Here is a 26,273-nt window from a genome sequence, read left to right as displayed (position 1 = left end):
CCTCTTGCTAATGCAGACCCTGGGAGGCAGCCCTGATGGCTCAAGGAACTGTGCTCCCTCCACCCACACGGGGACCTGGACTGCATTCCCAGTTACAGTCCAGGCTTGGTGCTTGTGAACATCTGGAGAAGATCCAGCGGGTGAAAGCTCCGTGTGCCGTGAGTGTGTGTGTGTGTGTGTGTGTGTTTCTCACAAATGAAAAAGCTCATGGAAATGAAATCAAAAGAGAAGTCTACTTTTATATAAAAAAAACTTTGAAATCCATGCAGTCTTTACAACATGCATTTTCCATGAACTTTTTGAAGCACCCTCATGTATCACCCACTGTACTCAGAGTGTAATGACTGCTGAGTTACGTCACAGGGCTTGATCTGATCTGTGTCCCAGGAGTCGTCAGGCTTGGCCTGGGTGTCCAACCACAGGGTCCAGAAGAAGGATGAGCTCCGCGGATGCTTACGAGAGAGACACCACTGGTTGGCCTGCTGGGCTGAAAACTGCTGTTTGAAAAGCCAGTGCTGCCGGCTGGGCAGGGCTTGGCTTCCATTGACAATGACTTGGTTAATGTCCACAGATGAGAAAAGTTCTGTTGTCAGATCTGGAAAAAAAAAAAGGACACCATCAAATTCCTTTGCCCTTATCTCTACAATAAACATGAAAGAGAAAGAGATGTAGATAGATAGATAGATAGATAGATAGATAGATAGATAGATAGACAGACAGACAGAGCAAGCCATTTTTAGGCTGTGAGAGGCCAGGTCTGAAGTGAATAGGGCTGAGAACTGGGGGAACAGGAAAGGTTCTGAAGGTCCCAGAAAGCCTGGAAGTCATGGAATCGGAGCACCTGGAATACTGGTTTGGAAGATGCCGTGGGAGCGCTGGCCTCCCTGTTCACCCAGTGCAGGGCTTTTCCCCATGGGATTCTTGTCCAGCGCTCCTATCGCCCTGCCCGCATCTGTGCTGATCACAGCAGTGCACCCCGACAACAGGGAGCAGGGGGGCGCAATCCGTCCCTTCTTAGCCTTCAACTCTCATTCTCACTCTGTCTGCTGAAGCCACATGGAAGCCCAACGTCTCCATGAGGCCTGCCGTCAGCTCTGCCCCACCCCAGCTCTCTGCTCCAAGTCTGGCCATTTCTGAGTCTTCCTCTTGTCTTTCCGGGCTGTGATCCCCGGCCCAAGACCCTTGCTCCCTCCACGCCTGCCGCGTCCGCCAGTCCAGGATCTTTCCTCAGTCTGAGATCCACCTGCGGGTGAAGCTCTTCTGATCACCTTGGTGACACGCCGGCAGCGCACAAGCACCGCCGGCTCATCCCCATGCTGCTCACCGTCCCCGTGTCACCGCTCCTGCCCATCGTCTGCTGGCACACAACCCATGACACCCCTCCCTTCCTCTCGAGTCCTACTCACGCTTCAAGGACCAGTGATGCTCCCTCCTGCTCTGGGGCTGTGGCTCTCTGAAGCGATTTCCCAGGACAGAGGGCCCCAGCTCCCAGGCCCACGGGGAACAGATTTAAACCTCATGAGAGCTCAGTCTCTCCAGATGGGTACGACGCAGATCAGGGGAAGAGCCAGGGCATGAGTGCAGTGTCCCTTAGCTCAGGGCTCTGGAATAAGGGCCAGTATACTCCACACAACCTCGCTTTGCTTGGGCTGGGGTACTTGGCAGTCCACCTTCCATGCTCCATCAAACATGAACTTGGAGATTGAGGAGATTGAACTCCTTTGCTAGTGACAGCCACCGCCCGTGATAAAGGCTCGATGGGCACCTGGCAAGGAGAGAAGTTTGGCACCGGTAGACCCCAGAGATCAGCTTGGCACTCAGCTCTTTGGATGCTGCCTTGCACTTTATCATACAGCAGCCTGCTGGAACGTGCCTGGCCCAGGCCGGACCTCAAGGAGAGCACAGGCTGCTCTGGAGGCGGCAGGTCCAAAGGCACACTGGACACTGGCTCAGCCACACTCATGCCTGGAGTCCTGGCACAGGTGTTCTCCCTACCCAGGGCGCCTTTGCCCAGGTGTCCCCTTGGAAGCATCTGGAAACCCCTTCCAGGTTCCTTTGAGAAGCCTCTCCTTACTCCTGCAGACTGTCTGGCATCTTCTGTCCCACTGCCTTCAGCACCTGGCCCCGCTGTGTCTGCCACGCTGCTGGGCCGTGGCTGGCCCAAAGAAATTCTCATAAGCCTGTGGCCATCCAAGGGCACGGTGTCTGTGCTCAGAATGGGATGGAAGACTGCATCCTGCAGCCGTCACTTTCCTGCTGTCCTGGGAGCCTTCCCTGCAGACTCTGCAAGCCCTTAAAGGCAAGGAGGACTCGTAAGAAGGGAGTCTGCTCTCGTGGCTCCCCTGCGCTGGCCTCAAACGTCCCAGACTGGTGGCAGCTACCGGATGCAAGAAATCCCTTGGTGTGCTTTGACTCGAGAGCTCGTTCCCACGGACTTGAGAAGCACAGCCTGGCACGATGCAGGCGCCTGATCTCCTAAGCCCAGGAACGCAATCAGCTGAGAAAGGGAACACTAAGCTGAGCTTGGTCTGTCCACCGAGTGAACCCCTCCAAGGTCCTGGGCCCGGGCCAAGTTCCCCTTCTTGGCAGGAGGGGCCGGAGGCAGCCCTTCCTGCAGGAATCAGGTGTTCGTTTTGCACATGGGGCTTTGGCAAGCTGAGGCTTGGAGAAGGGGGCTCACTTAGGGTGACACAGGCAGCGGCAGAGCTGGGATTCGAACTCCAGTCTCCTGACCTAAGAACCCACACTCTAAACCAGAACAAGTTCCTGGGACCTTACAACGACTCTATCAGTGCAGAGTGTCTTCAGAACTGCTAAACGACTGCAATGGCATGCGCTCTATCCCCAGTGGAGGGGAGTGTTATCTCATGTGGAGCTGCACACCAACTCTGGGAAGGGGAAGGAACAGCCACTGTTCAGGTCCCTGCTGGGTCCAGGGCAACAGCCAGGTGTTTCCCATCTAATGGGATAGGAGGTAGGCAAGACTGCTTCACTGTACCCACAAGGAATCCAAGGTCCGTAACAGGTGGAGAAACCGCCCTGAGCACTAGGTGGCAAAAGGGCAGTTGAAGCTCTGGCCGACCTGCTTTGCAACGTGCCCTCCCTGCCTTCTTTCATTCTCCCTCTCACGTCTGTCTCTCTCTCTCCTTCCCCCTGAATTTCAGTTCCTCCTGTTGTCAAATAAACGTCATACCATTTAATGTGCATCTTCATAGCGTCCACTGCACCTCATCAGTCTCTTCCAAAGAGTCCCGGGATTCTCTCTCTCACTGAACTCTCTCTAAATCGTGCGACTTTGCTTACACCCCTCAGGCTGACGCGAGTGAGTCCACGACCAGCCCGGTGAGCCTGCCCTGTCTCACAGCTGGGGTACCTTCTGGTTCTGTCATTTCGGTTGCTTTCACTGCCAGCATCTGTGGTGCATTTGCCATGACTTTGCCTTATTTTCTGTGCCACTTGTCTATCTCAGGAGCTGTTCATGTCTATGACATGGACGACTGGGTGGGCACACTGAAGTAAGTCTACGTCTGAAGAAATGATAATGCCGTGAGTGTATTCTTGACGCAACCCTTGGCGCCACCAGCCTGGCCCCACAGCTGGACACCCACCCAAGGGCGTGAGCAAGTTTCTGGCGCTGGTACCTGTTTCTGCTGGAGACTCTGGCCTTCGTTCCGCGTCTCTTCTGCATCCCACAGACTCAGGCCGAGACCCCATGTCAGAGTCTAGGAGGAAGACGCAGAGGATAGTTGTAATGCCGGGAGGAAAAGGTGGAGCCAGCGTGTGACTCCCTCGCAGATGCGCACACCAGGCCCCAAGACGGGATCTGGAGTAGACCCAGAGGCACAGGGCCCCACTCTCTGGCCTTTTACGGACCATTCGCCTCCCTCTCGATAACAGAGCTGTTGTGCATGATACTGAAACTATTAACACTTTCAGTCTTTTAGAGGAAATAAAATGTTCATAGGTGTTGGCATTTACGACACCTGTGAAGGTGCAGAGTAAGAGTTCTATGTTACTCTTAGGAAAACTGAGAGGCCAGGAAGTGAAATAATTTCCCCCAGACCACTCAGGTGCTCAGTGGACAAGCTGGAATTTGAAAAAAATAATAACAAAATGTCCAAGACAGGAAGAGCTCTGCCACAAAGGCGGGAACAGAGTCTCAGGAAGGCGGGAACAGAGTCTTGGGCTGGGCTTCTGGGCTTTCCATCCCGGGCGGCGGACATCCTGACATCCTGAGAAGTAGTTCCTTCTTGGTCTGTCAGATCACACCTCATGTCTCAGAGACTTCTGATAACTGGGAAGGCCCAGACTGCGGGCTCACCCCAGGGGCCAGGGGCCCGCCCAGGACTCCCTGCCAGGCATCCCACAGGATTCCCCTTAGCCTCTGCACGCCTCCTTGTTCTTGCCTGGCCCCTCCCTTGCAGACCTGCCTGACAGTGAGTGGAGCATCTGACTGACTACTTTACATCGAGAGTGATGGCGCACACTTCCCTTTTCTTCTGCCTCTCCCACCCCTTTCTGCCTCCTTCTACTTCCTCCTTGCCCTCCTCTTCGCCACCACCACCACCACCAGACGGTAACGAGCATTTATTGTGCACTCGGCACTGGGCGAAGCACTTTCCCTGCAGCACTGACCCAGTGCTCACAAGCACTATATTCATTGCCACCCTGACCCTGGGCACCTGGGCTGGGAGGGGCTAACGGACGCAGTCAAAGCCACATGGGTGGTAAAGAGGCGACCGGAATCCACAGCCAGTCGCTGGGCGTGCACCCCGAGTCTGTGCTCCTCTGCACTCCTGCACCTGACGTGAAGAGGGCGTATCCGGACGGGGGGCGGGGAGGGGGTCAGGGACTTTTCCCTCGCTCTCACCTGGCCTTGTGATCGTGAAGTGTGACAGGTCACTGACTTGCTGCTCTCAGGTCATAACCCCTGAGAGTCTAGGGCTGTACCTCTCTCATTCTGTGCACCCCTCCCCTGCCTTTCATAGTCCCTGGGTCTGAGTAGACACTCAACGTTCAGGAGCTCCAAGGGGGCCAAACAAACAGAAAGGAATTACCAAGTGTACATTTCACCTTGCCCCCACCTGCCCCAGGCACCCATGGGTGCATTCTCTCCGCAGAGGAGTCCAGGGCACCACCTGCCTGGGTCCTATTCCTACAGAGACCCAAGCAAAGAGGTGCAGGGGCTCAGTGCCCTGGGTGCCTCCTGTGGTTTTCAGTGGCCTCCAAGCTCCCGTCTTGGAAACAAGGGAAGCTTGTGGCCAGCGAACTTGATCTCCCAGGAGCCTAGTGCTTCCTCCCTCCATCCTTGGGTTTCCAGTGTCCCTTTGCCTTTCAGACCTGCTCAGCCTGTACTTTCTCTGTGAATGAGAGGTGGGGCTAGACACTCACAGTAAGCCCCACCCCTTCCCCATGAGCTCACCTTTCCAGAGATAAATCTGCTGGAAACGGGGAGCGGTGTCTTGAGTTCCCTCCAGGGCTGCCAGACCTGCAAAGGAGGATGTTTATTTTCATGAACATACATGTGCTTGTTCCCACTGGTCATACACTCTTGCCAAGTGTTTTTTTTTCCCCCAACTGGCCCTTCCTGGGCTTGAGAACTCAGTTTCCTGTACAAAGCGTGGGCCAGAATCTTGAAGATCTATGACTGTCCCTGGTACGACCCCAGAGCTGGTCAGATCTCAAATGTCATGCATGAGGCACCAAAGCCTGGGACAAGAGCATCACTCAAGGAACTGGGGGCTGCCTTAAACCAAGCAGGGCTCTGGCGAGACTTGAGAAAATTTTTCCCACATCACCTATGTCCTCTAGACTCTTGCCTCCTTCGCCAACGGGGCTGGTGACTGCGAAGGTGGGAGTAAGTGTACAGGCTGTCTTCCAGTAACTAATGCTGAAGTCTCCTTCTGGTGAACTCTACATCCATGGATATGCCCCTGGATGAGGCTGTACTTGCCACATCAATGTTGCCTCCTCTGATCCCGTCCAGCCCTCAGTTCCTGCCAACTCCCTCTGCAATTCTGAAGGCTAAGAAAAGAACTCAGAAACTGTAGTGTCCAGGGACAAACAGCTCCATGTACTGCAGGAGACAGCTGGCTGACAAATTGAGAACACAAGCAAAGGTCAACTTTTGCTTTCAATTAAGAGTCAGTTATGCATAAAGAGCCACTATCATAGATCTAGGGCTACCATCTGCACCTTTATTACAATACTTCCTGTAAACCTCACTGTCATGCTATAAGGCAAAGTCTCCCAGTTCCAGCTCAATAGAACTTAATGCCCGAGCTCAATCCCATCTGCTTGGCTCCATAAACCATACTTTTAACCATCATGTTTTATATTTTACAATTCTATCCATCCAAACTGGTTAAAAATGTACAAGTTCTTGTGTTTAAGGAGATATACAGTAAAAACCAAACAACAACAACAAAACAAGATACACCGTTAACTCTAAGGAAAACCTGGCTCTCAAAGTGATGAGTTCCCTATATACGAGCAAGACCCTGCCTCACGCCACAGGGCTAGCCAAAACTACCAAAACTACCTAACCGGGATGATGCCAGAACTTCTCATCCTGCCCTAGACTGGAACATGTATTTCTTGTAAGGACTCTTACACACTTCTCTCATAGTCTTCTTCAGAGGACGGAAGTCACTCATAAAATTGAGGAAGTGAAAACCCTATGACATCTGGGTGACCCACACTTGGATTGCTGCAATTCTGACACTTCCACATTACAGGGGAGGCAGCTCAACACGGTCCTAGGATGCCAACACAGAGCGTGCGGCCGCCTGCTCAGTTTCTGTTCTACTTTCACCGTCTCCTTGCAATTTCATCATTTACACATTACGAAGGGCAGGCCGTGGCGCTTTGTACCTGGTCACAGGGCAACCAGGGAATTCAGTTTTTAAAATCTTTTAATGCCCACATCAGGTGTATTGAGTCTTTCCTGATAGATATATGATATATGTTGAGATATATATATATATGTATATATATGTAATACTGATGTATATTTTGTACAGATGTACCAAATACATTAGGCCATGCACTGGAACTTTTGTTCAACATATCAAAGTCGGAGAAACAAAAGCTGACCTCTAGGCAGCTCTACTGCTCTCAAATTTAGGGCTCAAACCAATGATCACTTTAAGAAACAGTCTGGCCTGGGAGCCTGCTAGGCATTTCAGTTCTGAGTCCTCAGTAGAAGTCAGCTCACATCCCCACACCTGCTGCTGCCCAAGAGCAGGGAGTGATCCCTCACGGAAGCCCAGAGGAACCTGCAGCTCTCAGCGGTCTCTGTTTCTGACTTGGCAAGCTGGTGGGCCTTTCATATGCCAGAACCACAGTGTTGTCACCCGCCATGTGTCCCCTGCTGTACATAAAGTAGAGAACAGAGGGTTCTCGCCGTCACCCAGAGAAAGGTGGGGCTCCACACATAGGCACCCAGGTGAAGACAATTTCTGGCCCAGAGTGCACCGAGCTGAGACAGGAATGGAGCCTCCCCTTTGCATGGCGAGGCCATGGAGGCCGGTGTCCTGCAGCCTCAGAACCATGGGGAGCCTTCGCTCCATCCTTCCATTCTGCCCATTTCAGCACAATTCAGCCAGTGGAACTCCGCTGAGTCCACCACACACCTGGTGAGCCCCTGGGGAGGGTCCCTTCCAGCATCTAAAAGATCAGTGTGTCCCAGGCAGCATCGCTGTGATCAGCAAGAGGAAATGATGACCTCCTGGCAGCTGTGATTGTTAAAAATGATTGTGAGGTCCCCAGAGGAAACTAAATGGCTGAAAGCAGGACAGAGTGACAAGGAAGAGAGGTGTCGCACGCCCCACGTCTACCAGGCAGAACAAAGGTCAACCACAGCAGACAAGGGCAGATCCAGGGGTGGCACCCGAGGGAGCCACTGGGACGCACTTCACGAACCCTCTTTATCCACCAGTCACTGCTGTCCACGAGAGCTGCCTCCAGAGACCCCAAGTCGTTTTCCTTTTCTTTGCCCGTCCCTAGGAACAGGCTCTGCTTTGTTGACGGTGCTCTACCATCTGGAAACTCAAAGCCACCTCCTTGCTAACCACTCATTCCTTGGATGTTAATAAGCCTCTGTCTGCTCCTTCTGACTGTCCTGTCTGCCACAGGGGTCGGTTCCCACTGAAAGCTCAGGGGGTGGAAGAAACAATTATTCTTCCCCCAGTCTGAGAGCCTCGTGCTCACTTCTGTCCCCAAGAAACTTGTCTCCCCAGCCTCATGCTTGGGTTCAAGCTTCCACGTCACTGCTACAGTTTCTCTCTGCCTACAGCCCCTGACGTTTCCACTTGATCGCCTCCATACTCAGTTTTTCCAAGCCAGGTTCCGTACTGGCTCCTGGAGGCCTCCCCGTGCTCTCTGGCTGCATTGCCAACCCTCCTAGGGATTTTTCACAACACCCAGAGGGCACCTCTGTCTTTCATCTCATGCTTCATGGCTCCTTGATTGTGCTAGGAGACTCCTGAGACCAGGAACTGGGCCTTACTCCTCTGTCTGTCTTCCACCCCAGCACGATCCTTGGTATGGACCTGGAGTTCAGTATGGAAACAAACACAAGGAAGAATAAATATGGGAACCCAGAGCCATGAGTATGCAACCCAGAGCCCACGAAGTAAACCTGGGGCCTATCTTCCCACCCTAAGAAGCCGAGTCACCAAATGAGACCTCCTGAAGCCGACATCTGACCTTCCACTCCTTTCCCCAAAGCGACCCTCGCACAATCTTGAGAAGCGACACAGAACGGGGCAGACACTGTCCCTCCTTTTCCCTGATGAACAAGAACAGTGGTGACAGCCCAGGCATCTCTCCCACTCCCGCCAGTGGAACAGGCCGTCAGACACTGACTCGCAGCCCCTCTCCCTGTGGCCGAGGCTGTAGGAACACGTACACACCTGGAGTACTGGCAGTTTGGCATGCAGCCTGATTCTTCAGCACTGGTGGGTGGCCTGTGCTCTTAGTTTACTTCGAAGCCCCCGGCAGAGGCCGCGCACTGCAGCTGTGCTTGGGCAGGATCCTAAACTGGCACGCACACTGTAGGAGGGCTTAGGAGCATCGAGAAGCTGCTCCCCAGGATCGCTACACCCCAAGAGGAACCCGGACACGGATTCTCTTCATTCCCGGCAAACTGCATGAGATTTCCTCTCAGCATCATGCATGCTAGAAATACGTAGCAAGCAACCAGGTTCGTGGTATTCAAGACAACGGGTTGGCTAACAGTGTCTCGGCACCACTGGGGCACCTGCAAGGAGGGGGCATGACAGCCTCCGGCGCCCAGCGTCCTTGGCTTGGTTCCAGAGCCAGTCTGTGGCCAGTTTCCAATCTAAAGGGTTCCTGCTTGTCAGATGTTGAGGAGAAGGTGAGCTTGGACTGCCGGGTTTATCTTAAATAAGCCTTTCCAAAAAGGTGCCCTGGAGACACCTACAAAGGCAGGAGCTGGGATGTCCCTGGGCTCACTGAACAGGTGATAGGTGGAGTGATGATTTCTGAGCCTGCTTGCTGGCCGCCGCACAGATGGGCAGCAGAAGTTAGAGACGGCCTTTCATCATGGTCCACTGGAGGGCTGTGGGGGAAGGGCTCTTCCGTGATCCAAGATCACCACTGCCAAGAACAATCCGGGACCTCTGCTTCAGCTTAGGTGGGTTCACAACAGCTACGGCAGCTCTGGGAGATCTCTTCAGGCCCCTGACCCCCGAGCCTGGAGGCAGGATTGAGGCTGAGACAGTCTCCTAAGGTTCTGTCCATCAGAGGTGGCTCATCTGGTCAATAGCACTCGTCCCCACTAGGGTCATCTGTTCATTTCCCTGTCTCCTCTCCTGGATGGCGAGCTTCCTCGTGAGGGGCCAAGCCCTGGGGTGCCAGCATGAAGCTGGAGCTGAAGGAATGGTCGGGGTGTAAGTGAAGACCGAGCCGTGCTCCTTGTATGCTGAGCAGTCTTGAGGAAGTCGCCCTGAGTCTGTGTTATCGCTCTGCCTCCAGACCGTATGCACTGACAGATAACTCAGGCACCCAGGGAGCTCTGCTGCCTGCCACCCTTCCCGGGGAACTGCACAAGCCAGAGGCTGCCTGGCCACAGCAGCAGGCTGGATGCACAGGGCCATCCTTCCAGCGACCCCCCCCCCCCCACGCTCTGGAGAGCCAGTGCACACTGGGAATCCTGACGTGTGGGAACTCCCCAGGGGGGCAGTTCTGATGGTTCTGTGATTTGCACGGATTCGTGGGATCAAGCACGACTGCCTCAGAGCTTGCCGATCATCCACTGTCTGCTTTCTGTGTCCCCTCCCCCACGTTTCTACTTGCATTCCTCGCCCTTCTGATAGCCTCCTGAGTCTGTCTCGAGGTTGATTAAGACAGAATGCAAGGTACCAAGCATGCGAGAGCGCACAGCCCTGAGAGCTGTCGCGGGTCACCAATGGGTTATTTTTAAGGGCCCACCCTGTCTGTAGGTGCTCAGGAGACATCTAACCTAGACACACCTGGTTACATTGAGAATCCTGGATGCACTGTACATCTCTCCACCTCGCTCCTGGCACCCCAGCTGTCCTCAGTAGGGTAGAGCAGGCCAAGGCTTGCAACTGCCTTTTTGGATCCAGAATGTTCTCTGAAATCAGTATTTCTGCTGAGGCATTCTGTTTTTCCTATCAAGTTTTAAGTCTTTATGGGCATCAAGAGGCATTTAATCTGCCAGGTTTCCATTTATTTGTGCCTCAAGATATCGTCAGCACCAGCCACATGCAGTTCCATGGCCAGCTAAGCCCTTTGTCTCACAAACAGGAAGCTGGATCCTGCCAGCACCAAATAGTTGAAAAGGCCCAGAGGTGTTCCCTGGAAACTCAGGAGTTGCACAGCCTGGATGGACTCCTTCCCTGGGAACACACATCACCCTGGCACAGAAGGAAGCAGAGACCCAGACTCCCAGGCTTTACTTCCTGATGCTGACAGGAAAGACAAACCCCAGACAAAAATTCCTATCTCTTCCGATCATATACACAGGGCTCTGTGCGTGTTGTGGGATGGTTTGTTTGTAGTTTGCTGCAGGCTGGTATTATAAGTCAACCCTTAGGTCGGCGCCACGGCTCACTAGGCTAATCCTCCGCCTGGCGCCGGCACACCGGGTTCTAGTCCTGGCCGGGGCGCCGGATTCTGTCCCGGTTGCCCCTCTTCCAGGCCAGCTCTCTGCTGTGGCCAGGGAGTGCAGTGGAGGATGGCCCAAGTCCTTGGCCATGCACCCCATGGGAGACCAGGAGAAGCACCTGGCTCCTGCCATCAGATCAGCGCGGTGCGCCAGCCGCAGCTCGCCGGCCGCGGCGGCCATTGGAGGGTGAACCAACAGCAAAAGGAAGACCTTTCTCTCTGTCTCTCTCTCTCATTGTCCACTCTGCCTGTCAAAAACATTTTAAAAAATAAAAAAATAAGTCAACCCTTGGGTTTGGCGCTGTGGTGTACTGGGTAAAGCCACTGCCTGCAGTGCCGGGATCCCATATGGGCACTGGTTCTAGTCCCAGCTGCTCCACTTCCGATCCAGCTCTCTGCTATGGCCTGGGAAAGCAGTGGAAGATGGCCAAGTCCTTGGGCCCTTGCACCCCTATGGGAGACCTGGAGGATGCTCCTGGCTCCTGGCTTTGGATTGGCTCAGCTCTGCTACTGCAGACAACTGGGGAGTGAAAGGCCTCTCTCTCTGCCTCTCCTCTCTCTGTAACTATACCTTTCAAATAAATAAATAAATCTTAAAAAAAAATAGTCAACCCTAAACTTCTGTGGGACAGGTGACCTGGATGGGGCTTGTGGTTTTTAACAAATGGGAAAAGCTGTTCAAAAGGCACACTCTGTTCCTACAGTCCTCATAGGTACACTAATGCAGGCAAACAGGAGGCCTGCTGAATTCAATAATGCCCACATCTGTCACCCCTACAAGCTGGGGGCTCCCTGTGGGTAGAAGTCTTCTACACACCTTGCTCCCCAGTACTGGGTCTGGTGCCTCAGGCCTGCCTAGCCAGTTCTCAGGCTAAGAGTGACGCAAAACTGAGCGCAAGAGCCATAGCCACTCTGCCTCCAGTTCACCTCTGCTGTGGCTGTGCGCACATGTACACACACACACACCTCTGCGGCTCACGCCTGACCCTATAGCTCCTCTGAACCTGTTATCCACTTCTCACCTTTAAAATCCTTGAAGCCCAAATCCCTATTCTGGATAGAACAGCAAGAGGTTAGTGCCATCCGTCTCATCAGGCAAGGACAAAGCTACCCCTTGTTTACCCAAGTTTGGCTTCTGGTCTGTGCCCATGGCTCGTTCATGTCTTGGGCACACGGAGAAAACAAAATCAAGGACAGAAAACTCTTGAAGTCTAATACACTGTTAGCTCCCATGAGGACGTGATGAGTGTAGCAAGCCCCAAAGGGATACCTGAGGGGTGAAACTCTGTGGTTAGAAACTGCTTCATTTGCTGGTCCAAAGACAACGTTAACGCAGAAGCACTTTCCATCCCCAGTAACGTGAAAGGGGGTCGTGGCAGCAGGGGTGGACTGAGAGGTGCAGAGGGGAGCTTCCGTGGCCAGCTCCTCTCTCTGGGGCTGAAGGTCTGAGCGCCGGCCATGGCACTTCAGGCAGAGATCGCTTCTTTAAGTAGGCCTTGTCACAGCTCTGTGCTTCACCCTCATGGGCAGAACTGCGACCAAGCCAACTGCCTTCCCCGTGACCGAAAGGACAGCTGAGCCGCCGGCTGTGAACACACGCGGGAGACTGACACGCTTACTCTTGGAATCCAGAGAATTCTGTCGGGTTATTTCTCCAAATGACAATCAATACGCCAATGCTTTCTAAGTATTGCCCGTCCCTGAATTACGACTTTTCAACTTGAACTGGTGTGAAAATGATATGTAAACAGCAGAAACCATTCGTTGAGTTTTGAACTTTGATCTTTTCCTGGGTTAGCCACATTGGGCACAATCCTCTTCATCCTCTCTGCACGTGTCTAGGCAGACCTGTTGCCCTGCAATGCACTGTGTTGCCCAGCTAGAGTGTAGTAAATGCATTTTTGACTTGCAACAATATTTCCAACTTGCAGTGGGTTTATCAGGAGGTAGCCCCATTGCAATTTGAGGAGCGTCTGTCAAAGCTAGCTCTCCTTGAACCAGGTCACCTGCTGAGCCACACCCTGAGAGGGCCTGCAAGCTGGTTCCAGAACACAGGGCGTCCATATCAGAAGTCCTACTAAGTGGCTCTGATGGATGTGCGGGTGGGAGACCAGAGACCAGGAACTCAGAAAACATATGTCTTGTGCTACAGCCTGCAGACAGTCTGCTGTCACACTAGCAGAGTTTGCCCGTGCCCCACTCGCAGATCAGTAAGAAAGGGCCCTGTGTTACTGACAGATCCTGGGGCTCAGCATCACAGACCTGAAGTCCAGTCCCAGAGCTCTGGAACTTCACAGGACTCAGTTCCAGGAATTTCAAATCTAAACTCACTTCTCCCTAATCTACTGGGTCCCCGCCTTGCTGCAGGCACCAGTCGTCCTCTTTCACATACATTCCTCCGTTAATCTTCATTTGCCTAAGAGTAAGATACCACAATCGCCCTCACTGGGCAAACAGGAATATGAAGGCCTAACGAAGCCATGCAATGAGCTAACATTCACACTGGGACCGGAATCCTGGGTCTGACTCCAGAGACCACACTCCAACCGCCCTCTATCTACAATCGCTAACTGGGAAGAAAGAGGCTGGCCCTCAGCCAGCTTTGGGAGCAACAGAATTTGTCTTTTTTTGTTTCTGGCCCCACCCCATGTCCTTTCAATCTATGCTATGCCCTCTCCTTCCGTTGTTCATATCCCTGAAACCCTCACTCCTGTCTCCCGCTACCAATATCTGCTGTTAGGAAAGGCTATCTATCAGCCACTCACATCTCAGCAAGAACCATGTGCCCCTGCCCAAAGAGTTAATGGTATTCAATCAATCAATGGTCTCTCGTGGTGGACAAGAAGCATCTGCACCTATTGTGGCCAGCGGGAGGCGGCCTCCTCTTTAGTCCACGCGAGGGTAGCCTCCAATTGAGAACACTGAGAGCCCCGCTCAGGCAGACTGAAGTCTCTGTCACAGGACAGTCTTCTCCCATGTTGGCCTTACCCCAGAAGACACACCAAGCGCACTGAGGAAATCCCAATCGTTCCAGCCCCGTGCAGTGACCCCCTGTCCCCAGGGAGACAGTCAGGGCACATGCCTCGTTTCTTGGGCACACACCACGCACAGGCTCTGGGTTAAGCAGCTCTCTCTGATTTATCACTCACAAATACCTCAGAAGTCTTCCTTGAAATGCATTTTTCGCCCTGGGCTACCTCTCCAAGTGAGGGAGACCACATGTTTACTAACTGTCACAGCCTCGTGGAATTCCACTAAATTCTGCAGCATTTTTCTAAGGCCTTGGTAACTCGCTCCAGAGACTGTGAATTTTCTACGCCAGGTTTAATGCTCTGGGTTGTGAATCCAGACATGAACGAGACAGAATCCAGTTCTCAAAGCAGGACAATGAGCAAAGATAAAGCTAACAGACGTTGATCATGATGGTGGCACCTGGTGTTAAAGCTACATGTCAGGCACCCCACTAAACTCCTCAAGTATTAGCTCCAAGAGCCACCGTGGACAAACACTCTTATGAACTTCTGCTTTGGAGCCATAATGCCTGGTATCAGATCTCAACCCTCCTACTTCCAGGCTCTACAGCCTTGGGGACTTCCATGGGCCTCAGTTTCTCAAGCTGTAAGATGGGGAGAATGACAATAACAGCGCTCCCCTGGAAGCGCTGTGCTGAGTGTAGGCCAAGGCTTCTGAGCAGTGCCCAGTCTAGCAAATGCTGCATCAGATATTCCCATGATGCCTCTGTCTCCCTGTCATCTGCAGAGCCTTGTGAGATGAACACTGTCACCACTCCCATTATACAGACAAGCATGTAAGCCCAATGAGACTCACTGACTCGCACAAAATCACACAACTAGTGTCCAAAGCCCACCGTCAGGGAAAGGCAAACACCATGCACTGCCTGCCAGCAGAACTAGAGGGGCCCCTGCCCTGTGCCAGGGCACGAAGCAATAAGCTCTGCAGGCAATCAGGGAGGGATTCTGGAGGAGGTGATGTTGACCTCTCCACCACCAGAACCCTGAGAATGGCACTACTTGGAGAAGTGGGTCTCAGAGCTTCCTGGGAGGGAGTAGAGCATCTCTGGACCCCGAGAGGACCACGTAACGACCCCCGAGAGGACCACGTAATGACCCCGAGAGCTCCACTCAAGACTCCTCCGACCCTCTCACTGGCAGGTGTGCAGCCAGAAGAGGGTGCAGTGGAAGCACAGTGCTCCCTTTGAGTCCTCGCGCTGGCGGATAAATAGAGGAGCAGAGCAGACAAAAGAGAGGAGGGTTCTTCCCAATCACACACTGGAACTGGAAGAGGGGAGGGAGCAGCTGTCTCCTGCACTCACTGCAGTTTGGACTCTTGATGCTGGAAGGAAACTTCCAGGCCATCTGTCACCCAACCTTACAGGCACTGGCATCATCCAGACCACTTGTTGGAACACAGGTGCCTGGGCCCCTGGCCATGCAGGGCGGGGCCTGGGAATCTGCATTTCTAGCCAGCTCCCGGTGATGGTCCTGACTCCATGAGGAGCACTGGTCTGATGAGGTCTGTGGGAGTGGCAGGACAGGGCCGTGGAAGACAGACAGAGGTCTCCAGCAATGACAGCCCATCTCTGCAAACTGACGGTTTGAGACGGATGATGGGGGGAAGACTTTTAGCACTAATGTGTATAAGCTTACACAAAGGAAAAGTCAGAGAAAGAGTGGGGAGGAGGAAGCGCGGTGGTTACCTCTGTTAACTGAGCCGCACAGTGAGGACCACAGCCCCTGCCCTTCTGTATTGAGCATGGGCAGTGCAGTGGGTACCACCCGGCATTTCTTACTTCCCACAGAGGGGAACCTGCCCTGGGGGCAATGGTGAGGGGGACAGATTGCATTTGGGCTCCAATTTCTCACCCTTTCTCATAATCACACATTTTACACACTGACTTTGCAATCCCACTAAGGAGCCGAGGGTATTTAGTCTCTTGGACCTCTGATTTTGCCATGTGATTTGCTTTACCTGGTAGAATGAGGCAGGTGTGATGGCCTGGCAGGCCCATGCTGAACTGAGAGAGGACCCCCCACCCTTGCTTTTCCTTGCTCTGTCCTGCCTCTGCCATCTACAGGAGACGAACATGCTCAGCCACACAGGAGACCAGAAGCAGGGCCAGGCCTCCCAGCCATGTCCAGACCTGGACCCAGTCAGCCAACAGCCAAGCCCCTAGACTGGTGAGGGCACCAGCTGAGACCAGCAGCCCCGCCAGCTGCCACGTCCCCTCCAGTCAACCCGCGGTCTTGGGAGCTAAATGATCTTCCAGTGCAACGCAGCTCACCTGCTTGTGGGGGGTGGGGCGGGGGATCGGGGGTGGTTTGATTTCCCTTCTAGAAGTATAAATTCCTGGGTGCACAGGGAGGGCTCACAGGAAAGAAGAAGGTCTTGCTGGTAGGAAGAATCACTTGGAGAGAGCGTGGGCCCAAGACAGAGACTTGCCTGTACTGAATTCCTGGCCTCCTAAGCGCAGCGTCACCTGGCGGCGCGCCTGGTCGTCCATCACACCAGGACAGGTGGCATCGGCCTGGGCTTCAGTGATGTCCCTCCAGTCTTCCACGCTGCAGAGCAGGACATCGGGGGAGCTCAGCAGCCCACAGATGATGGGACCTGCAGGGCCACGAGACGGGGAGAAGTTGACGTGCTGGAAACACCACTGGGCCTTGGGAGCTTTGCAGCTGGGGTCAGACAACAAGAACAAAGGAGTAGCTGGCAACACGAGGACGCAAGGGCCTGTTTTTAAGTTGGGCTCATCTTCCCTGTGGTCCTATTGTCATACTGGCACATACCCGAGGGCAGAGCTGCCACCAAGCCCACGGAGCACTCCTGCCATCACAGCCTCTTCATGGGGTCAGCACGCTGACGACACTTCCAGCACCCTGGGGATGTCACTGCCAGAATCGCAGGCACAAACGGCTGTGCCTGGCCCATTCTCTGCTCTCCCCCACCCTGACACACACAGGCCAACTCTGAAGGGACTCCCACTGAGACCTCCGAGGCAGGCATCTGCCCTATGGTTAAGTCACCATGTGGGATGCCCGCATCCCATCCTGGAGTCCCTGGGTTCAATCCTCACCTTTGCTTCTGATTCCAGCTTCCTGCTCATGCACACACTGGGAGAGAGCAGGTGATGGCTTGGAACCCTGCCACCCACCTGGGAGACCCTGCCTTCAGCCTGACCAAGTCCTGGTTGCTATGGGCACTTGGGGAGTGAACCAGCAGAGGGAAGACAGCTCTCCCTGTCTTTCAAGTTAAACAAATATATATTAAAAATAACTAAGACCTGTGCCCCAAGATGTAGTGTGTGGACAAGTGCAAGCAGAGGCCATGTGCCCAAGGCCATGCCACGCTGAGAGAATCTGAGATTCGCAGAGGCACTGGACTGTTCTTGCATTTGTATTGAATGACTCCCGGCTCAGAATTTTTTTTTTTTTTTTTTTTTTTTTTTTTTTTTTGACAGGCAGAGTGGACAGTGAGAGAGAGACAGAGAGAAAGGTCTTTCTTTTTGCCGTTGGTTCACCCTCCAATGGCTGCCACGGCTGGCGCACCGCACTGATCCAAAGGCAGGAGCCAGGTGCTTCTCCTGGTCTCCCATGGGGTGCAGGGCCCAAGCACTTGGGCCATCCTCCACTGCCTTCCCGGGCCACAGCAGAGAGCTGGCCTGGAAGAGGGGCAACCAGGAGAGAATCTGGCGCCCCGACCGGGACTAGAACCCGGTGTGCCGGCGCCGCAAGGTGGAGGATTAGCCTATTGAGCCACGGCGCCAGCTCGGCTCAGAATTTTAAGAAACTGCCCAAAAGTTATGACTTCCTTTACCATCAGGAAGGCCTACCTCCAAACTACTTGAAGTCGATGATGATCTTAGTTGGCTGAATCCAAGTAACAGAAGTGTTTTAGATGCCTGCAATTTGCCAACCACTATGGTAAACACATTAGGTACACTGAGTCCCTTAGTTCTCATAGACAATGCTTCCTCCACTTTCCTGATGAGAATGTGTCTCATATAAATGAGGAAATTGCCCAAGTTGACTCAGATCTACAAACTAATAATTTATGCATCATTTGGATAAATAACCCTTGAAAGTAGTATAATTGTCCGCATTTCGCCAAAAAAAAAAAAAGAGGAAATGCAATATCCTGCAACTCCTGCTTCCTACTGCTTATCCTAATTTATGACCAAATCCAGAAATGCCTTCAAATCTGTCTCTCACCAAACTGTCCCCAGGAGAGATGACTCATGGCTGTCTGGCCTGTGGGTGTGATAGTTTGTCCTCACCCCTCCACTGACTGCATTTAAATGGCAGTCGTTTAAATAAAATAGTAACAGCTGCAACTCGGTATTTTCTAAAAATGATCTTAGAAGTCATCTGAGGTGTCGTCGCCAGTCCGAGGTGCTCAGGCCGATGACATCAGAATACGGGGAGGGTTTGGGGATGCTCGTTCCCAGGCACCCACCGTGGTGCTTCTGACTCAGCGGCCACGTGCAAGGGGTGGAGCTGTGTTGCGCAATCAGTGCTCATGGTGGTTCAAGGCCACTGACCTCATACGACCACATTGTTTTACAGGGCAGCAATCAGAGGCGCAATTCCTGACAAAGAGAGTGGAATGGCCAGTGGGCAGCAAAGCCTCAGCATGGGGCAGACTGAGTGGGCTGTGGACCCAGCAGCAGCACAGGACGCAGTATGCGCCCTGCAGGAGCCCAGAGGAAGTCTGGAAGCTACGGTCTGACCCTGTTGCAAGCCGAAAAACAGCATAATGAAATTATACAAGAGCTGGAGGACATTATGCTAAGTGAAATAAACCAGGCACAGAGAAACGAATACTGCATGTTCTCACATGTGAAACTGCAGAGCCGCTCTCATAAAAGTAAAGAGTAGAACCGCGGTTCCCAGAGGCTGGGGAGGTCGGGTGGGGATCACAGGGACCAGAATGCAATCAGATAGGGGGAGGAGGTGCTCACATTCTCTAGCACAGCAGGGGAACCTGCACTGACAAGTCACTGTGGACTTCAGAATCACCAGAAGACGATGGGGTGGAAGGTTCCAGACATACAGAGAGGATGAATGTTTGAGGAAACAAAATCACCCTGAGGGACCTCTACCATTGTACGCACACAGTGAGTTATCACACTGTGCCCCATACACGCACACAAATACTGTATGTCAATTACAATTTCTGCATGAATTTCTTAAAGTTAAGAAAGAAGCACTCAGACCTCAGTGGAGGTGCCAGGCAGCTTCTCCCACTGGTGCTGGTGCTGTCAGTGAGAGCTCCCAGGCGGAGAGGTGGGGGCCGGCCAGAAATGAGAGGTCACTGCCAGCCTCACTGTAGTCACACCAGCTTCAGACTCCCAAGGCCCTTGGGGCCCCACTCCCAAGTATCCTCAACTCACAGAGTTCAGGTGGAAGGAGAAGAAAATGGAGTTGGGGGAGGAGGGCGATCCACCACGACATTAAGCGACTTTCCAGACCGTGTGAATGATGTAGTAGGATTCTGTTGCTGGCTGTTGGCAGATCTAACCAAAGCTTTCTAAGCAGAACTGCAAATCCACCCACTGGGCCAGACCCGGAACAACACCTCCTGGAGACGCTTTGTGTGCCTTGAAGTTGGTCTGTTTTCTCCACTGGGAGGGAATCACTCAGGTCCACATAATGCACAGACCACAGGTTACACTTGGCAGGAAAAGCAAGCGAGCCACCAGCCAGAAATGTCATGGAGAAAGGATTTGTGGGCTTACTGCTCCATGGAATGCAACCACTCTTCCACAGACGCTGCTATGGAAAATGAAATCAATCTTTCCAACATGAAAAATCTTACGGTCTGGTGAGTGGCTGAGCGTCTGGGGAAATCATGGCATCCTAAGAAACTACATTTAGTTCAATGAAGACATCCTGGGTGTGAATTCATTGTTTCTAAATACAGGTATTCACAGAGACATGGATGTGTGTGTGTAACGTGTTTTCCCTGTCTAAACACCAGCATAAATGCACACCACAGGATCACAGGGCACTAAGCCTGGAAGGAACTTGAGGAATCAGCTCACTCCCACCCGAGTTCCTGGCCCGCTGTGCTAACACAACATTCTCTTCATAGGCACCACTGAGCACCACGGCTGACCGTGGACAACTTCCTTTATCTCCCAGTGCTCTCCCACCTTGGTTTCCATGAGGCCGGCTCTCCTGGGTCTCTTCCTCCTGTCTGGCCACCCCTCCAAGCAATCACCATCACTCCCGCCCCCTTTCCTGTCTCCCTCCAGCCCACACCTGACGCTGGTGACCCACACATCTCCATATCCCACTCAGAAGCCACTCTCAGCTCTGGATGGTGGTATCCAAAGGCGTGACCTGCATGCTGTGGGGGCCTCGAAAGCACTCAAAGCTAGTGTAGCCCACAGGGACTCAGCACTTCTGTAAACCTCCGTTTCCCATCACCAAATCTGAAATCTGCTGCCTTCCACTCTTTCTCACACCAGCTGATTATCCAATGAGGGTCACCAGCCACTCAGGAATGATCTCTGACAAGTTTCTCTCCTCAACCCTCCCCGAAAGTCTCCTGAATTTGTCTCCTGAGAAGATCTCGAATCTGCCCCCTTTCCTCCATTTCACCTGGACTCTTGGGGAGCTCCTCACTGACCTCTCTATGCCTATTCTACACCCCGCCTTCCACACACACCAGCCACAGTGCCCGTCTCAAAGCCACTCAGGACACTTCTTTGCTTAGGCCTTCTAAGGATTCCAGAATCTCTGGGGACAAATGACAGTTAGTGCAACCTGCAAAGTTTTTGGTGGCCTGGCCCCTGCCTTTCCCTCCTGCTCCTGGTCAAAGCCAAGGCCCACCTCCTACTTCCTCTCCCTGCTGTGGCCCCAGCTTCCTCACAGCTCCTCTGCTTTGTACCAGGACCCTGGCACCTGCTCCCCTCTTCTCTCCACCAAGTTGGGACCTACGCACTGTCCAACACTAGGACATCACTTAAGAAATAGAGCTCACAACACCTCCCCTGCAGCAATGAGGCAGAAGTCAACAGGACCACATGACATGGCTAGCACTGTGTGTGGCAGGCAGAAGGGGTCACGGTTTGTCCCTCAGTTGGTGTACGTGACTATCCCCTTCTGTTTGGGCCTGGCTACCTCAGACCTTAAACTCTCTACACCAGGCTCTGTGCTGCATGTCCCGGCTCCTGGACATATTGTTCCCTGTCCCTTGTCAGTCCCAGCCCTCACTGTCACCATTACCTCCTTGCACCTGCGCCAGGATGAAGCCGTCACAGCACGAATCATGGTCACAAGCAAGCAGACAGAAGAGATGAGCGTCGGTCAGGTTGGCTCCTGAGGCTGAAAACGTGACGGGGCTGTACAATCCAGAGAGCAGATTTTGGAACCCCGTTGGTTCAAAGCTTTTCTGACTTGTTGTGGTGAATTCTTGGCCTGCAGAAAGGGAGACAAATTTTAAAACAACATTGAAACACCGCAGAGCTGAACCAAGTTTGCTCGGTTCACACGATAATCCACTGAGCCACCCAGGACCAACGTGTAGTCCTGGAGGAGCTGCATGCAGTACCATGAAACTTTTTTTTTAAGATTCATTTGTTTATTTTATTTGAAAGGCAGAGAGACAGACAGGGAGAGGGAGGGAGAGAGATCTTCCATCTCCTGGCTCTCTCCCCAAATATCCACAACAGCTGGGGCTGGACCAGGCGGAATCCAGGAACTCCATCTGGGTCTCCCATGGGTGGCAGGGGCCCAGGCACTTGGGCCATCATCTATTGCCTCCCAGGTGCATTGGCATGGAGCTGGATCAGAAGTAGAGGCAGGAGTCGAGCCCAAACACTCCAATATGGGCATCCTAAGCAGTGTTTTAACCCACTGCACCACAACACCTGTCCCTGAGCCATGTAGCTTCTGGGCCTGCCTGCGCATGAAAAGTGCAGAGCCAGTCAAGGCCGGGGCCCCACACCAGGCCAGGACAAACACCCTCTGCACCTTCAAGGGTCTAAAGAGTATACGTGGGAAACTGGTATACAGTATTGTTGTCAATACCAGCAAGTTTTCCTTGAGCTCCGACTACACACACAGACACTGTGCCACACGCGTTCCCTGCAGGTTTGGTTTCATTCTCACTGCTCTGTGCTGCTGTCAAACGCATGTCTGCAACAGGCTACTGTGGTAAATGAGGAGGCTTAGGCACTGCAAGGCTGAAGTCGCATTGGCTGCTCTACCTCCAGTCATGGCCTTGGGCCATTCCCTCCCCCACAACCGCCTCCCAAGGAGGATTGCTCATGGTTCTCACCAGCCCTCTGGTTAGAAGTGCTATGGTTTAGTTTCTTCCTGTCCCTAACTCAGGCTTTCCTGCCAGTCCTGCTATTTCTCATATTTTGCAAACATGAGATTTTTTTTTAAAAGGGATACATGAGGGTACTTCAAAAAGTTCATGGAAATGAACAAAAAGTTCACGGAAATGGAATTAACGGTTTATTTTGATGCAAAAACAATTGAAATCCATGCATAGTTGTGTAGCAAACACTTTTCCATGAACCTTTTATATGTGAGAACCCTCCTACAGATATATCATGATAGCCAAGGTGTGAGTCTCTTATGCCTGTTCTAAGATGGTCTTAACACATGAACTTGCCTGCCCTGCTGGGGGTGGCAGAAGGAATACCCCAGCCTGTGCTCCTCCCGACCTGACCACAGGTCTGTCAGCCCCACAGTGCTCCAGGTTCCTCAGTGCCTCAGCTGCACACAGGGGAGATGGGAACATGGACTCCACATGGATGCTGAGCAGGTAAAGAGATCGGCGTGTACACAGAGGTGAAGCCATGAGTCTGGCACGTAGTGTATGCTCAGAGGTTGTACTCATGGCCAGAACTCAGGCATCTCCTCCCTCCGGGCCCTCACGCAGCCCTGTCTGCCCACAGGGCTCTAAGGAGGTCAGGCAAAGGCCCAGCTAAGCATTAAGAGCCCACTGCTACACCTGTACAGGCAGAATTCATCTCCTCCTCCCCCCATCTCTCTCTCATTCTATTTGTGCCTCTGGCGAAGACTCCAGCAGGCTTCATCCAAGCAACCTACAACTGTGTCCACACCCCCTCCCAGCTTGCTGCCGTGCGACGTCGGAGGCAGCGGTCACTAGCCACAGGTGACTGCTTCAGCAGCACTTCCAGCTCACCAGTGCTCGTGCTGCAGGGGCCACACTGCAAACACTCGGCACTCTGGACACTGCGGCTCTACAGGCCGTCTCCCTGCAGGGCAGTGCTGCACTAGCGTCTCGGGCCACGTCCGAGTGTGGTGTCCTCCACAGTGGGCCGGCGGCACAGAGGTCCAGCGTCCCTGAGGTCTGTGCGTGCCAGGCTCCTTCCCAACCTCCAGGTCTCAGCCCCAGTGGATCGTCCTCTGGACTTCCCTAAAGCAGCACATGTGCATCTTTGTCCTATTGTCTGTGTCACTGTCACCAAGCACTTAGCACCCACTGCAACATCTTATTGCTGGAGCAACTCCCTGGTCTGTTTTGTTCACAGAGGCATCCACGGTGCCCAGAAGAGACTTATGCTATCACAGGCACTCGGGAACCACGTACGGGGCGCTGCACACCGAGCTGCCCGACACCAGGGTCGCTCCGTGGACCTTTCAGAGTGCAGGCAGTTCCACCTGGGCACAGTGAGCAGCAAGAGGCCTCGGGGCTCCTCCTCCACGTGCAAGGCCCACAGACCTCAACAGGCAAGGACAGGGGATGGCTCTGGACAACAGATCAAGTCTTTGGCCCCATCGTGCAGGCCAGGCAGGGTGAGGGATATGAAAGGACGTGATTAACTGCCTGCCACTGCATGCCAGGGAGTGTGCTGCAGAGTCTGAAACCGTGACCCATGCCCCTTGGCTGTGATGCACCAGTCCCACTGCAGAGAGATGCGAGCTAGCTTCAGATCAGCCTGGGAGGTCATTCCTGCTCAGGGCTAGGGAGTGGGGGGCAGGGGTCTGAAGCCAGATCCAGCGGCCCTCACCTCCCTACCCTCCTCTGTGCTAGGAGCCAGAATGGCTGCCTCTGAGCGTCTCCCACCTGAAACAAAACAAACCCCAAAGAGCAAAGCATAGTTCTGTCCTGGATTCAGTTTGGCAGGAAGGAAGTTTCTCAATTTCCTTTCGAGAGAGGTGGAAAAAGAAGAACAAGGAACAAATACTTAAAAAGAAATTATAATTACATTCTTTACAACTATGACAAAGCCAAGTTATGATTTTAAGGAACATTCCTGGTAGAGATTACTCGCTGATTTTGGTTCTTATTTTAGAAAACAATCCCTATGCTTTGTTATTTTAAAAATAGATAGCAAAAAAGCAAAAAAAAAAAAAAGGCAGAAATTCTAGTGCCTCTGGCTGGTGATCACAGAAAGCGGAGCTGTGCTGACTCCTGGCAGGCTCTGCTAAGTCAAGGTGGAGGTGGGGACAGAGCCCCAGCACCCTTCCCTGCTGAGGAGGCTTTGCATACAGCACTGGTCCCCAGCACCAGGCCAAAGCTGCCGGGAGCCCCCAGCCACCTGCCCTGAGCTACGACCCCCACCCGTTCCTTCCATGCCCTGTCCAGTCACTAGTCACTAGTCACCTCTGGCTGTTTTCTGGTCTGTAGATCCTGGCCTTGGGCGGTCAGGAAACTTCATAGCAAGAAGGAAAATTGATCACACGCAGGTCCCCCCTTTTCCAGTATTTGTCACATGCCCGGTGCCGTTCTAAGAGCTTCCCAGGGTTGCCTTTTCCAAACCTCTGAGTAACCTGGGTCCTCTCGGGACACCTGTTTTTCAGCCATGGAAACTGAGGCCTAGAATGGCAAGGAGGGTGGCCAAGCTCCCAGGCCGCGTGGATGGGAGAGGTGGGCTTGCACCCAGGCAGGCAGACTCAGGGTCCCTGCTGTTAAGTCATGCACTGCGGGGACATGAGAGAGAGCAGTGACTGTGGAAGGAGCCAGGTCATGGGGGCACAGCCTCGTTGTGGCCCAAGACTCACAGCGTCGTGCTTACTGGCACGTCCCTTGGTCCAGACAGGGCAGGACACTGCTGGAAAGCACGACCACAGCATTCTGGGGAAGGACTCACTGCTGGTCCCGCACACACTACCAGGGTCCAGAGTATCCCCGCTGTCCTTCCAGGAGGTGCTGCGTGAGAACCCAGAAATACCTGAGCCACAGACAGCTCCCCAGCCTGCTCACCCAATGCCTGTGAAACGACAAAGCCCCTTTGCGCCTTCTTCTAAGAGATTCCTTAGGAGTGGATGAAAGGCAAGGTGGGAACATGCACGGAAAACCTGCAGGTGTGCTTCTCACTACTCCACAAAAAAGGGTGGTTCCCGACCATCAGCATTGCATCCTGGGTATTAGAAATGCACTACCTCGGGGCTGGCATTGCGACAAAGCAGGCAAAGCCACTGCCTGCCACGCCAGCATCCCATATGGGCTCCAGTTCAAGTCCTGGCTGCTCCATTTGTGATCCAGCTCCCTGCTAATGGCCTGGGAAACGCAGCACAAGATGGCTCAAGTGTTTGGGCCCCTGCACCCATGTGGGAGACCTGGATGAAGATCCTGGCTCCTGGCTTTGGCCTGGTCTACCTGGGGAGTGAACTAGCAGACAGAAGATCTCTCCCTCCCTCTCCCTAACTCTGACTTTAAATAAACAAATAAATCTTAAAAAAAAAAAAGAGAGAGAGAGAGAGAGAGCGAGAGAAGACATACAGCATTGTAGCCCCACCCCATGTGCTGCCCAGAGTGAGGTTCACTCCCCCAGATCATGCGAGTGCACAGTGCCCGGAGTGCGTGGTTCCCACTCTCCCAGGTCATAGCATGCATACTGCAGTAGAATGTGTGCTCCACCCCCGACCCAGGTCAAGGATATGCACACTGCAGCTGGGGGATGGAGACAAAGCCCTTTGAGGTCTGAGTTGGTTCAGGCCATGTCCTGGAAGGATGCAGGCAGAGAAGATCCTGGGTCAGGAGGCCCAGGTGGGGCAGTTGTGGGAAGCCCAGAGCCAGGCCCCTCAAGCGATGGCCTCACTACTGGCAGCAGCAGGGGTTGCCGGGGGCACAGTCTGGCCGCAGCTGGTTTCTGCCTGAACCCTTCGGGCAGC

General features: G+C 53.3%; 1 protein-coding gene and 1 non-coding gene across 2 annotated transcripts in view; one reads left to right on the top strand and one right to left on the bottom strand.

Moving 5' to 3' along the window:
- TG (thyroglobulin) overlaps window positions 1–26,273 on the bottom strand; it is a 229,632-nt gene that overhangs the window by 141,472 nt on the left and 61,887 nt on the right. The window contains exons 26-30 of the mRNA XM_051844054.3: window positions 21,405–21,596; window positions 16,615–16,782; window positions 5,423–5,488; window positions 3,642–3,722; window positions 458–595 (exon numbers count right to left, since the gene is read on the bottom strand). Coding sequence (XP_051700014.2) covers window positions 458–595; window positions 3,642–3,722; window positions 5,423–5,488; window positions 16,615–16,782; window positions 21,405–21,596 — 645 coding nt within the window. The remainder of the gene's footprint in view (window positions 1–457; window positions 596–3,641; window positions 3,723–5,422; window positions 5,489–16,614; window positions 16,783–21,404; window positions 21,597–26,273) is intronic.
- Window positions 12,198–12,330, top strand: LOC138850262 (small nucleolar RNA SNORA48). Its single transcript, XR_011390014.1, has one exon. It is a non-coding gene; the product is annotated as a small nucleolar RNA SNORA48 (small nucleolar RNA).

This window comes from Oryctolagus cuniculus, chromosome 6 (assembly GCF_051225735.1).
Source record: "Oryctolagus cuniculus isolate XC-2025 breed Fujian yellow rabbit chromosome 6, ASM5122573v1, whole genome shotgun sequence".
Taxonomy (NCBI): domain Eukaryota; kingdom Metazoa; phylum Chordata; class Mammalia; order Lagomorpha; family Leporidae; genus Oryctolagus; species Oryctolagus cuniculus.
This window is presented reverse-complemented; position numbering and strand designations above follow the sequence as displayed.